The 13,688-nt window shown below is 53.0% G+C and overlaps 1 protein-coding gene across 1 annotated transcript in view; it reads left to right on the plus strand.

The window, feature by feature from the left end:
* abca2 (ATP-binding cassette, sub-family A (ABC1), member 2) overlaps nucleotides 1-13,688 on the plus strand; it is a 67,605-nt gene that overhangs the window by 37,297 nt on the left and 16,620 nt on the right. Inside the window, 15 exon segments of the mRNA XM_048977596.1 lie at nucleotides 451-797; nucleotides 1,198-1,357; nucleotides 2,387-2,515; nucleotides 2,837-3,004; nucleotides 3,602-3,698; nucleotides 3,850-4,023; nucleotides 6,159-6,261; nucleotides 7,858-7,972; nucleotides 9,192-9,382; nucleotides 10,149-10,299; nucleotides 10,904-11,108; nucleotides 11,282-11,440; nucleotides 11,580-11,760; nucleotides 12,162-12,374; nucleotides 13,441-13,637. Coding sequence (XP_048833553.1) covers nucleotides 451-797; nucleotides 1,198-1,357; nucleotides 2,387-2,515; nucleotides 2,837-3,004; nucleotides 3,602-3,698; nucleotides 3,850-4,023; nucleotides 6,159-6,261; nucleotides 7,858-7,972; nucleotides 9,192-9,382; nucleotides 10,149-10,299; nucleotides 10,904-11,108; nucleotides 11,282-11,440; nucleotides 11,580-11,760; nucleotides 12,162-12,374; nucleotides 13,441-13,637 — 2,590 coding nt within the window.

Genomic DNA, 13,688 nt, shown 5'->3' on the forward strand with positions numbered 1-13,688 from the left:
TTTATCGATGCTGTTATTGACATTGTTGATCCTGCTGCTCCTGTGGATCCTGTTGAAGCCTGTTGATGCTACTTCCATTATAGCTCCCGTTTGGGTGCACTTGTTGCTCTTCCTGTCATTGATGCTTTTCCGCTTTTTGAAGAGCAAATACTGGGGTGGGGCCATTGGGCACAGCTGAAAGCTGATTGGCTAGCAGAGTGCTCACCTATTTAAAACACTAATGATAAGGTTGGCCCCTCTGTATGAATTTTGGTCCCTCTTATGCCCCATTTAAAAAAAAAATCAAGAATCTCCCCTGGATGGAGATGCTGCTGCTGTGTTAGCTTTACCCTCACCCCCCTCACCATCACCCCCCCTCACCATCGTCCCCCTCACCATCATCCCCCTCACCATCGTCCCCCTCACCATCGTCCGCCTCACCATCACCTCCTCACTATCGTCCCCCTACAGTTGCGCCTGGAACAGGTGAACACGTCCGGGGTGCCCTCCCACCTGGGCGCCCTGCTGAAGGACCTGGCTGATGTGGAGCGGCTGCTGCGGGACGTGGACCTGCTGTCAGGCCTGGCTCGTCTGCTGCCCAAAGGGGCCTGCGCCGGGCACCAGGCCCCGCTGCCAGCCAACACCACCACCTGGAGCCCTAATGCCACTTCCTGGGGCCCGAATGCCACTGACGTACCCAACGAGGACGCCAATGGGCCTGCAGGGGGCGACACAGAGGAGGAGAACCCACGCTCTCAGTTCTCTGCATTTGTGCAGCTGTGGGCAGGACTACAGCCCATATTGTGTGGGAATAACAGGTACGTGGGGTGTATTCAGGGGCAGGGCACAAGGGCATTGGCCTAAGCTAAAAGCTGATTGGTCCCTAGAGTGGCCCCTTCCTTGTGTGCCAGACTACAGCCCATATTGTGTGGGAATAACGGGTATGGGGGTGGAAAGGGGCATTTTCAGGGGCGGGGCACAAGGGCACTGGCCTAAGCTGAAAACTGATTGGCCCCTGGAGTGGCCCATCTCCTGTCACTCATTGATTCAAAGCATATCATTGGATAATCCTATAGTTGGCCCCTCTGTATGAATTATGGTTCCTCTTATGTCCCCCACCTTTAATTCTATAATCGCGCTTGTGGGATTATGTGGCCAAGGTGGGCTTTTGCTCCCTATATCAGGTGTTAATCCTGAACAAACTGTCTCTTTTGACAGAATCATCAAACCTGAAGCTTTGAAACGGGGCAACATGAGTTCGCTGGGCTTCACCAGTAAAGAGCAGCGGAACCTGGGCCTTCTGGTGCACCTGATGACTACAAATCCCAAGATCCTCTATTCCCCGATTGGCTCACAGGTTGACAAAGTCATCCAGAAGGTGAGTGCTGCCCTGTACTCCCTGCTGTGTATAAGGAAAAAGCAGGATCATTAAATGACTCGTGTTTTCAGATTCTGTGCTCACCGTACTCATTTTAAACTGCCAAACCCCTCTCTGTCAGCCACACCCATGCTGGTGCATGCTGGGAACTGATCACAAGATATCAATCAGATCATGCAGTGGGTCTGTATGTCAGCAGGGACAGAGTGCGTGGGGAACACACCAGCCTGGCAGGCATTTTTGATGGCCTGCTTCAGTAGCAACTATTTCCAAAACCTATAAGGGTTCACTGGTGCTTTGCCGGAAATGTGAGACAGATGTGGAACTTAGGAGGAAAAGCAGGCCGATAGGAATCAGCAAATAGAAATGGAAACCAGGTAGAGAGTAATGAGGGATGGGGGGGGGGTCAGCTGTTGGGTAATGAGGGTCTGGGGAGGTCAGTTGGCGGGTAACAAGGGTCTGGGGGGTCGGCTGGCGGGTAATGAGGGTCTGGGGGGTCGGCTGGCGGGTAATGAGGGTCTGGGGGCTGGACTGGCAGGTAATGAGGACGAGGGAGGTCAGCTGGTGGGTAATGAGGGTCTGGGGGTTCGGCTGGTGGGTAATGAGGGTCGGGGGGTTCGGCTGGCAGGTAATGAGGGCCAGGGAGGTCGGCTGGTGGGTAATGAGGGTCTGGGGGCTCGGCTGGCGGGTAATGAGGGTCGGGGGGTCAGCTGGTAGGTAATATGGGCCAGGGAGGTCAGCTGTTGGGTAATGAGGGTCTGGGGGATCGGCTGGCTGGCAATGAGGACCAAGGAGGTCGGCTGGTGGGTAATGAGGGTCGGGGGGTCAGCTGTTGGGTAATGAGGGTCTGGGGGATCGGCTGGCGGGTAATGAGAACCAAGGAGGTCGGCTGGCGGGTAATGAGGGCCAGGGGGGTCATCTGGCAGGTAATGAGGGCTGGAGGAACAGGGTAAAAAACATGAGGGTAGTAGCATAGTGTCACTGTGTAGCAGGCTACCTAACGTGCTCTCGCTCTGCCACCCCTCACAGGCCAACGAGACGTTTGCTTTCGTGGGCAATGTGACACACTATGCCCGTGTGTGGCTCAACATCTCAGCAGATCTACGCACCTTTCTGCAGGAGGGGAAGCTGAACAACCACATGGCCTGGCTGCAGCAGGTACGCAACTGGAATCATCAAACATGATTGGTTGACTGTGGAGACCCAGAATCCATCAGTCTGCTCTCTGTTAGTTCATTGCTTTCAGGAATTGGACTGAGAGCCAAGTGGAAACTAGACTGAATTTGCATAGTCTAGTGGGTTTGACATGTGGAGCCTAATTGTGGACGGTGTCCGCAGCGTACGCAGCTAATTGTAATGCAGTCTTCAGTTGCCAAAACCCAATTATTCTAAGCAAACGAGTGTTAAATTAGTATCTGTGGGCTGTGACGGCAGTGTGTGTGTGTGTCCTGCAACCCCTCTCTTTCTGTGTGGCTGCAGTTCATCACCGACCTACGGCGACACCCTGAGCTGCTCAACGCCACTGACAACGAGTTTGTGACGCGTCTTCTGGAGGGCAACTTCACCCTGCCCAACAGCAGCAGCCTGCTGGAGCAGCTGGACACCATCGACAACGCCGCCTGCGGCTGGACGCGCTTCATGTCTAAGGTCAGCCGCCTTCGGCACCATCTGGACAGGCCAAGCTCCCACGATGCACCTGTGCGTGCATTTAAGGCTCCAAGCATCCCTCCCTGGGCCTGAATCCCGCGGCTCGTTGGCTCTTCCAGCCTTGCTTGCCATCATGCCCAAAAACAAGACGTCACTCAGCTTGGTTACTTTCGCTTCATGTTTGTGGGTCAGCAGCTTTACCCTTGCCCACAAGTAATTAGGGTTCAAGGCCCGTGACCAGAGTGCGATTGTAATCCCTGGGCGGGCCTGCCGTTGTACCCTTAATGTCATTAATTTGCTTTAATAAATATTCATCTTTATAAATGGATGAATTTTAATGACTTTGAATCAGAAGAAAACAAAATGAATAAATATCTATCTATCTATCTATCTATCTATCTATATATATATATATATATATATATATATATATATATATACACACACACACACACACACGCATCCATGGGGGGTTGGGTGCAGTGATTTATGCAAGGCCCTGCAGCCCCAAAGCCTGACATGACTGGACAAATAAGGTTGAGAAACGCTGCTGTAGGACATCTGAACAGGTTATCATCTTCTGTTCCTGGGTAACAGGTTAGTGTGGACATCTTCAAAGGCTTCCCAGATGAGGAGAGCATTGTGAACTATACACTGAACCAAGCCTACCAGGACAACGTGTCTGTTTTCGCCAGTGAGTGTCCAGCCATCCTCGTTCTGGGACGGGGGGTGGGGGGGTGCACTGGCGCCACTGTTGACGGCAGGTGGAATTACTGTTGCAACAATGCAAGCACAACAGACCGGAAAATCCGTAACAGAGTCAATTGCCTGTCGCCCCTCTCCAGGCGTGATATTTCAGACCAACAAGGACGGCACTTTGCCCCCCCACGTGCTCTACAAGGTCCGGCAGAACTCCAGCCTCACCGAAAAGACCAATGAGATCCGCCGGGCCTACTGGCGGCCTGGACCCAACACTGGGGGGAAGTTCTACTTCCTGTATGGCTTCGTGTGGATTCAGGGTAAGCAGCTGATCTCACTGCGCAGTTGGCCCGCATAATGGTGGCACAAACACTCGGTTCAGCAGTGTGCAGCTCAGCTTTCTCCATCTGTGCTCTTGTCAGGAAGTTCATGTGTTCAACTCCCCATAGCTGGAAGATAAATCACAGCACTACTGGGCCCTTGAGCAACAACTGCTCCAGGGGCACTGGGCACTGGATGTCCCTGTTCTGTGACCCCTATAAACTCTCACCTGTGTATATGTTTGCCTGTGTCTCTCATTGACAGCATGATGAGCTGTCGGGGCGGTGTAAGGCTCAGTGGGTTAAGATTCAAAATCAGAAGGTCACCAGTTCAAATCCCCAATTGCTCCAGGGACTCTCTAACCATGAATCCAGCATTGGTCACTTTGGATGAAAGTAGCTGCTAAATAAATGAAACATACATATGCGAGAACACCCCACCTGCCGGGGGGTGTGAATGGAGTAACACTGCATGGTGATATCTTCAGTGTTTGATAACAGCAATTAGTGGGACTAATAAAAACACATGACAGGGAAAATGATGGAACTCAGGGCTGGAATTCTCACCTTTGTTCAGCCGGGTTCATATGCCCGGGGACTCCGTAGGCCCGCCCCAGGAGGCCAGGAGGTGCTTGGTGGAAGTGGAGCACTCCTTCTAGCAGATACTCTGGGCTCCTGGTATGAAAAGCGCTGCCCTCCCACGCGCAGTCACCATGCTGTACCCATGCTGTACCCATGCTGTACCCATGCTGTACCCATGCTGTACCAATGCTGTACCCATGCTGTACCCATGCTGTACCCATGCTATACCAATGCTGTACCCATGCTGTACCCATGCAGTTATATATGTGCTTGGCTCACACATCCGCTCTTATCTGCAGCCTGGAGGCTAATGCTTTATTCTGTGTTTTATATGAAGTTGCGCGAAGCGGATCCAGTTCTGGCATGCGGTCCTTTCCCCGGCATGATTTGGATCCACTGTATATGGTTCTGGGTCCGTGACGTTGCTGTATTGATTTTGGTGCATTTTGTTTTTATTTTTAGGAGGACACTATTACTGTGATTCCTCCCTTAGTCTGAACGGAGGCAGTCAGGACTCTTGCCTGCTGCTCTGTAGACCAGAAGAGAGCTGTTTCCCTCCAGTAATGTTTGAAAAGATGAAAGCGACAAAGGCCGCAAATTGATTTAACAGTTCAGATTTATCCTGAAGTACAGTAAAGCCCGGCATCCATGTCCAAACCGTACCTGAATGTAAGCCATCACCCAAATCCTCTTTTCTACCCAAATAAGCACAGAAATCACAGCCTTTTGTAAATTCTGTGAGGATTTTCCTTAATTAATTAGCTAGATTTTCTTGCCCTTAATTTTTGTGTGAGATAGTCATCAGGCTTCTGCTGAGGTGTTTAAGCATTTAATTAGAAAACCCTTTTCCAATGACAACGCCATTCCTCAGTAACCCACTTTGTAATTTGTTCCAGAAATCGCTCTCCTAGATAACTCCGTTATTGCCAAATGAGAGACTTTCCCAGAAAAATTAATGATTCATTTTGTTTATCAGAGTTGATTTCAATCATTACATTCCATCCATCCATCAATTTTCTGTAACCGTTTATGCTGTTGAGGGTCCCAGGGCTCCGGAGCCGATCCCAGAGACTACAGGCACAAGGCAGGAAACAGGATGGAAGGAGGGGGCTCCGACCCATCTCAGGGCACACACACACACACACACACACACACACACACGCACGCACACACACACACACACACACACACACACACACACACACACACACACACACACACACACACACACACACACACACACACACACACACACACACACAGAATCATTCTTGATGCAGAATCATTCTTGATTTAACAATCCGTGGCTTTTGCAAGAACATCACCTGCCTACGTGAATGTAAATAGATTCCTCTGTCAGACTTTATTGGCCTCTGATTCACGTGATGATGTTTCTGAAGCAGCATCTATTGTGAGTTCAGAGTGCTTGCTTTACTCTGCCCTGGGCAGCTGGCTAACATGTATTTTAATGCTGGAACCTTCAAGCCACTGACCTGGGGAGCTGGAGGGTCTTTGCTTCTGCTCTGATGCGATTGCTTTGCTCTGCTCCCCAGACATGATTGAACGAGCCATCATCAATACCTTTGTGGGCCACGACGTGGTGGAACCGGGGAACTATGTGCAGATGTTCCCGTATCCCTGCTACACACGGGACGAGTAAGGCGGAGCTCTCAGCTTCTGCATTCTGGAGACTTTCTTTCTGCTCGCACTTTTCATGATCTCTCTATGGCCTCGTGTCACATTACTGTTTTCTCTCCTTCTGTTGCTGTATCAGCTGTGCTCGGTGCCTGAGCCCTGTGCACGGCCGGCCTGTATCTCAGTGCCTCCCCGAACCCCGCGCACGGCCGGCCTGTATCTCAGTGCCTCCCCGAACCCCGCGCACGGCCGGCCTGTATCTCAGTGCCTCCCTGAACCCCGCGCACGGCCGGCCTGTATCTCAGTGCCTCCCTGTACCCCGCGCACGGCCGGCCTGTATCTCAGTGCCTCCGTGAACCCCGCGCACGGCCGGCCTGTATCTCAGTGCCTCCGTGAACCCCGCGCACGGCCGGCCTGTATCTCAGTGCCTCCGTGAACCCCGCGCACGGCCGGCCTGTATCTCAGTGCCTCCCTGAACCCCGCGCACGGCCGGCCTGTATCTCAGTGCCTCCCTGAACCCCGCGCACGGCCGGCCTGTATCTCAGTGCCTCCCTGAACCCCGCGCACGGCCGGCCTGTATCTCAGTGCCTCCCTGAACCCCGCGCACGGCCGGCCTGTATCTCAGTGCCTCCCTGAACCCCGCGCACGGCCGGCCTGTATCTCAGTGCCTCCCTGAACCCCGTGCACGGCCGGCCTGTATCCCAGTGCCTCCCCGAACCCCGCGCACGGCCGGCCTGTATCTCAGTGCCTCCCTGAACCCCGCGCACGGCCGGTCTGTATCTCAGTGCCTCCCTGAACCCCGCGCACGGCCGGCCTGTATCTAAGTGCCTCCGTGAACCCCGTGCACGGCCGGCCTGTATCTCAGTGCCTCCCTGAACCCCGCGCACGGCCGGCCTGTATCTCAGTGCCTCCCTGAACCCCGTGCACGGCCGGCCTGTATCTAAGTGCCTCCGTAAACCCCGCGCACGGCCGGCCTGTATCTCAGTGCCTCCCTGAACCCCGCGCACGGCCGGCCTGTATCTCAGTGCCTCCGTGAACCCCGCGCACGGCCGGCCTGTATCTAAGTGCCTCCGTAAACCCCGCGCACGGCCGGCCTGTATCTCAGTGCCTCCCTGAACCCCGCGCACGGCTGGCCTGTATCTCAGTGCCTCCCTGAACCCCGCGCACGGCCGGCCTGTATCCCAGTGCCTCCCCGAACCCCGCGCACGGCCGGCCTGTATCTCAGTACCTCCGTGAACCCCGCGCACGGCCGGCCTGTATCTAAGTGCCTCCGTAAACCCCGCGCACGGCCGGCCTGTATCTCAGTGCCTCCCTGAACCCCGCGCACGGCCGGCCTGTATCTCAGTGCCTCCCTGAACCCCGCGCACGGCCGGCCTGTATCCCAGTACCTCCCCGAACCCCGCGCACGGCCGGCCTGTATCTCAGTGCCTCCGTGAACCCCGCGCACGGCCGGCCTGTATCTCAGTGCCTCCGTGAACCCCGCGCACGGCTGGCCTGTATCTCAGTGCCTCCATGTTTTTCACTCTCTGAGGTTTCTCCAGCCTCTTTCTGCTTCAGTGTGTTGAGCCCTCAGTGACACCTCCCACTAACATGCCCCCCTCCCCTCATGGTCTCCAGCTTCCTGTTTGTGATAGAGCACATGATGCCGCTCTGCATGGTGATCTCTTGGGTCTACTCAGTGGCCATGATGATCCAACACATTGTGGCGGAGAAGGAGCATCGACTCAAAGAGGTGAGTCTGTGTGTGTGTCTGTCTGTCTGTCTTGTATGCGTGTGTGTGTTTCTGTCTGTGTGTGTTGTGTGTTTGTCTGCCAGGATGTGTGGCTGTGTGTATGGGTCTGTTGTGTGTGTTTGTGTGTGTCTGTCTGTTATGTGTCTGCCAGGGTTTGTATCTGTTGTTGTGTGTGTGTGTGTGTGTTTGTATGTTTGTATGTGTGTGTGTGTGTGCGCACGTGTGTGTGTGTGTGTGTGTGTGTGTGTTCCAGTTGATGCCTGTATTATCATGCATATCTGTGTCATGTGTTTGTACGTATGTGTGTGTTGTTGTGTGTGCGTCATGCTGGGTTTGTGGGGACGTCCCCAAGAACCACGACATTGACACTGACTGACAGCTTTGTTCTTGTCAGGTTTGTTGAGTTCAGATCACACTGCCTGCATTAAAGCACAGATACCTCCTTTGTAGATGTGTGTGTTTGCTGATGCCATCTGTGTGTGGGCATGTAGGCGTGTTACTGAAGCCCTTCGGCATATCATTCTAAAGCTCTCTCTCTGTCTATCTCTCTCTCTCTCTCTCTGTCTATGTCTCTCTGTCTGTCTCTCTCTCTCTCTCTGTCTGTCTATCTCTCTCTGTCTATCTCTCTCTCTCTTTCTGTCTGTCTCTCTCTCTCTCTGTCTGTCTCTCTCTGTCTCTCTCTCTCTCTCTGTCAATCTCTCTCTCTCTGTCTGTCTGTCTATCTCTCTCTCTCTCTGTCTATGTCTCTCTCACTCTCTCTGTCTATCTCTCTGTCTCTCACTCTCTCTGTCTCTCACTCTCTCTGTCTATCTCTCTCTCTCTGTCTATCTCTCTGTCTCTCTCTCTCTCTCTGTCTATCTCTATCTATCTCTCTGTCTATCTCTCTCTCACTCTCTCTCTGTCTATCTCTCTGTCTCTGTCGCTCTCTCTCTCTCTTTACATTTTTTCCCCTTATAAGAACGCTGCCCCTTGTTCTTACCAACTGGCCTCTTACTTATAATGTTTTTGCTGTGATTTTTTTATGCCATTCTTTCCAGTTTAAAATAAATGTGCTAATAATGCATCATCACACACTCCTGTCGAGCATCTTGTGGCGACTGTGTTGTGAAAGGCGCTATATAAAATAAAGTCAAATGAACTCGTACGTGTTTTCGGACTGTTGGTATCCACGACCACACACCCACCACTGGCCCACAACCCTTGCCTTCGCCCCCCCCAGGTGATGAAGATGATGGGGCTGAACAACGCTGTGCACTGGGTGGCCTGGTTCATCACTGGCTTTGTGCAGCTCTCCATCTCAGTGACGGCACTCACCGCCATCCTCAAGTACGGCAGGGTGCTTATGCACAGCGACCCCTTCATCATCTGGCTCTTCCTCACTATCTACGCTGTCGCCACCATCATGTTCTGGTGAGAAGAAAAGAGCAGCCTGGGTTGCCGGCTGGGGGAGAGGGTGGGGGTGGGGGAGGGTTGCCAGGAAATCTCAGAAGTGTCTCTCTTCTGCTCTTTATATTTTAACGCTTTGCTGGGAACAGCACTGCACAGATGCAGTAAGTGTGACAGACAGGTGTATGCTCTGCAGCTTGCTGCCAGTGCTGTCGTCTTCTCACCCCTGCTGTAAGTGTGCAGTCTGCTGCCTATGCCTGTGTTTGCCGAAGTTTTCCCCACAGTCCGATAAACATGTAGTTTGGGGAATTGGTGTCTCTTAATCAGTGCTTCTCAGCCTGGTCTTCGGGGACCTCCAGACAGGCCGCAATTTAGCTCCCTCCCAGCTTCCATCGCGCCTGCACCAGGTATTTGGTGTTTGTTATTGGCTGGGAGTTGGGAAGAAGCAAAAATGTGGCGTGTCTGGGGTCCTCTGAGGACTGGGTTGGGAAACACTGCGCTGAATAGCCCATTCTGTGTTTCTGTTTGACCTCTCATTCCGGGAGCCTCTTTCCTGTGATTCTTCAGAGGACCACAGGCCCCATGCTCACTGCAGCCCTCCGAACCTCTGAATATGGTTCTTTACTTTCAGTTCACTGCAAGCTAGCAAGCCAGCTACTTTTATGAAGTTTGTCTGTGACTCTGTAAGACTCTATGAGCCCTCTTGGAGTCACTGTGCCTGTGATTTATTTCTAAATGCATCGCTGTGAAAGCTGCTCCATAATCCCTGTGCTTCCCCCCCCCCCCCCAGCTTTCTAGTGTCTGTGATTTACTCCAAGGCCAAGTTAGCCTCTGCTTGTGGGGGCATCATCTACTTCCTGAGCTACGTGCCCTACATGTACGTGGCCATACGGGAGGAGGTGGCCCATGACCGGATCACCGCCTTCGAGAAGTGCATCGCGGTATGCTGGGGACACGCCTGGAGGAGCAGGGGAAGGGAGGCAGGGAGGAACATAGGGAGTAACGGGGGAGGAACAGAAGGAGGAATACGGGGAGGCTGGGAGTGCATTTGACATTTTTGTATTGTGGATGGGCAATATCAGCATGGTTGTATGTGTGAGGACTGACGCCCCTTTCAGGGTGTTCCCTGTGATGGACCGATGTCCCATTTAGGGTGTGCGCTGTGATGGACTGACATCCCATCCAGGGAGTGCATTGCATTTTTTTTTTGTATGCTCCTGGTTCTCGAAACTGGATGAAAAATGGGTGTTGCTTAAGATGGACGGACATTCTGTATTCGTAGCTTATATTTGAATGTGATTGTAGCTTGAATGTTATTCTTCCAGCACCCGTAAATGTGCTTTTGGCCGTCTGTTCCCATCCTGGCCGCCTGATCTGTGTGGGAGTCTCGAATGCTCACACAATCTGGAGGTCAGATCTGGGGCTCAGCGCTGAGGAGGTAGAGCTTCTGTCCTGCTGGTGGGGGGTGTTCCTCCACTGGCTTAAGTCCCTCCTCTTCTTGTCTCCTTTCTAACTCCTCCCTTCCTGCCTACATTCTTTCTACAGTCTTTGATGTCGACTACTGCCTTTGGCCTGGGTTCCAAGTACTTCGCCCTCTATGAGGTGGCTGGGGTTGGAATCCAATGGCGCACTATCAACCAGTCACCAGTAGAGGGCGACGACTTCAACCTGCTGCTCTCCATGGTGATGCTGGTCGTCGACACCACAGTATACGGAGTGCTCACTTGGTACATCGAGGCTGTGCATCCAGGTGAGGTCGTGCATGCCTGCTGTGTCTCCTCACCACTAGGAGGTGCAGCATGAAACAGGAATGATAACAACATTGATCTAAACCTCATATTCCTTTATAGTTACACTCTACTGGAATTCCATGTTTTTAAAGCATTAAAACAAGACATTCACGCCCCCCCTCTCACCCCGCAGGAATGTATGGGCTGCCCCGGCCCTGGTATTTCCCACTGCAGAAATCCTATTGGCTGGGCAGCGGCCGTGTCGAGACATGGGAGTGGCCCTGGGGGACCGGAACCAGGCTCAGCGTGATGGAGGAGGACCAAGCCTGTGCTATGGAGCACCGGAGGAGCGGTGCGTGCCCCTCCACCCCCCCCCCCCCCCCATACCTCTTCACTTTGATGGTGAAACTGAATCCTCTCGCTTTGAGCTGGGGGGATAGGGGAGGGGGGGTCACAAAGCAGAGTGTGAAGGCCTCTGCTCCTTCATCCAGAAGAGACACGGGGCATCGAGGAGGAGCCCAGCCACCTCCCCCTGGTGGTGTGCATCGACAAGCTGACCAAGGTCTACAAGATGGGCAGCAAGCTGGCTCTCAACAAGCTAAGCCTGAACCTCCACGAGAATCAGGTGGTCTCCTTCCTGGGCCATAACGGCGCCGGCAAGACCACCACCATGTGAGGCTCACGTGTCTGTCTGTCTATCTGTCTGTTAGGAACCATGTATATCATGTCTTTTGCCTTTTCACTGCATTTATTGGTATCCTGCCTGAGGCCTGGACAGTTATTTTTTGGCAAATCAAAGTAATTTCTGGGCAAAAATCTATTTGTCTTCATGAAGTCAAGCATAAAACTTTATCTAATTTTTAATGATTGTGTCGGCAACTACCCAGGTCTGCTCCTCCCCTCCATCTCTCCCCTCTCCTCCAGCATTGACTGCTCACATACCTCCCTGGGTCTGCTCCTCACCTGCGCCTCGCCCCTCACCTACAGCGCTGCCCGCTCATATCCCCTCCGGATCTGCTCCTCAGCCACGCCCCTCCTTTCTTCTCCGGTACTGACTGCTTGCTTTCTCACAGGTCCATCCTGACGGGGCTCTTCCCCCCCACATCGGGCTCTGCCACCATTTACGGCCACGACATCCGCACAGAGATGGACCGCATCCGGCAGAACCTGGGCATGTGCCCCCAGCACAATGTGCTCTTCGACAAGCTCAGCGTAGAGGAACACTTGTGGTTCTACTCGCGCCTCAAGGGCATGGCCGAGGAGGACATCCGCAAGGAGATGGACAAGTGCGTTACCCCCCCTGCCCATTCATCCGTCCATTTTCCAATCCGCTTATCCTTCTGGATTGCAGGGGGTCTGGAGCCTATCTCAGAAGCTACGGGCACGAGGCAGGGAACAACCCAGGATGGGGGGCAGCCCATCACAGGGCACACTCACACACCATTCACTCACACACCATCCACTCACACATGCACACCTACGGGCAATTTAGCAATTAGCCTCAGCATGTTTTTGGACTGTGGGGGGAAACCAGAGTACCCGGAGGAAACCCCACGACGACATGGGGAGAACATGCAAACTCCACACACATGTAACCCAGGCAGAGACTCAAACCTGAGTCCCAGAGGCAACAATGCGAACCACTGCACCCCCATGCCGCCCTTACCTCCCACCCACGCACTGAAAAAAAAATCCTGTACGTTTTATTATTATTTCAGTATTTTCCTTTTTATTCTCTTTCTTTTATAAGTGCCCAACCCCACAGCGCACACCTCTAAAAACACATACTTTACAAGCAGAAAAGTCTGGAAGGTAGCAAAGGAGATGAATAAAGGGCTTTTAGGCCAGACTTTTGGGATAGGAGCACCTCTGGGGGTCCAAGGTCACCTGGCTGTCCCCCCAGCCTCAGGTGTGCCAGCCATATAAATTTAGATACTCAAATGTACAGCTCAGTGGCTTATAAATCCTGAAGGTTGTGGGTGTGAATCTTGTGGTTGGCTGAGTAATCATGCTGCTGTTGGGCCCCTCAGCTGTTTTGGGAGCTCTGTGCTCTAGCTGACACTGCTCTCAGAGCCCAGCCTGCCCTCACCTGTACCCTGCTTTGGGCAGAAGTAACTGATAAACAAATGAATGTAACTATTGGCAGGTAGGCAAACAGTCGGTATTCTGCTGTTTTCTGATTTCCTGTCTGCCTTTCTGAGTCTTCCTGGGTTAGACTTACTGGGTTAGACTTACTGGATAAGCCTTGCCTTTGTAGCCTCACATTCACTTGCCTTACAGGAAGTGAAAGGATCAGTAGTTAGCTTGTGCGATGTACCAATGTGTCATGAGGCTCCCTGCTCCCGGTGTCAGGATGATCGAGGACCTGGAACTGTCCAACAAGCGGCACAGCCTGGTGCAGACGCTCTCGGGTGGCATGAAGAGGAAGCTGTCAGTGGCCATCGCCTTCGTGGGTGGCTCTCGTGCGGTCATCCTGGACGAGCCCACAGCTGGCGTGGACCCTTACGCACGCCGTGCCATTTGGGATCTCATCCTCAAGTACAAGCAGGGTGAGGCCTGTCTTACACACGCAAATGTGATATATATGCACATGCATGTGA

Source organism: Brienomyrus brachyistius, chromosome 2 (assembly GCF_023856365.1).
Source record: "Brienomyrus brachyistius isolate T26 chromosome 2, BBRACH_0.4, whole genome shotgun sequence".
NCBI lineage: Eukaryota > Metazoa > Chordata > Actinopteri > Osteoglossiformes > Mormyridae > Brienomyrus > Brienomyrus brachyistius.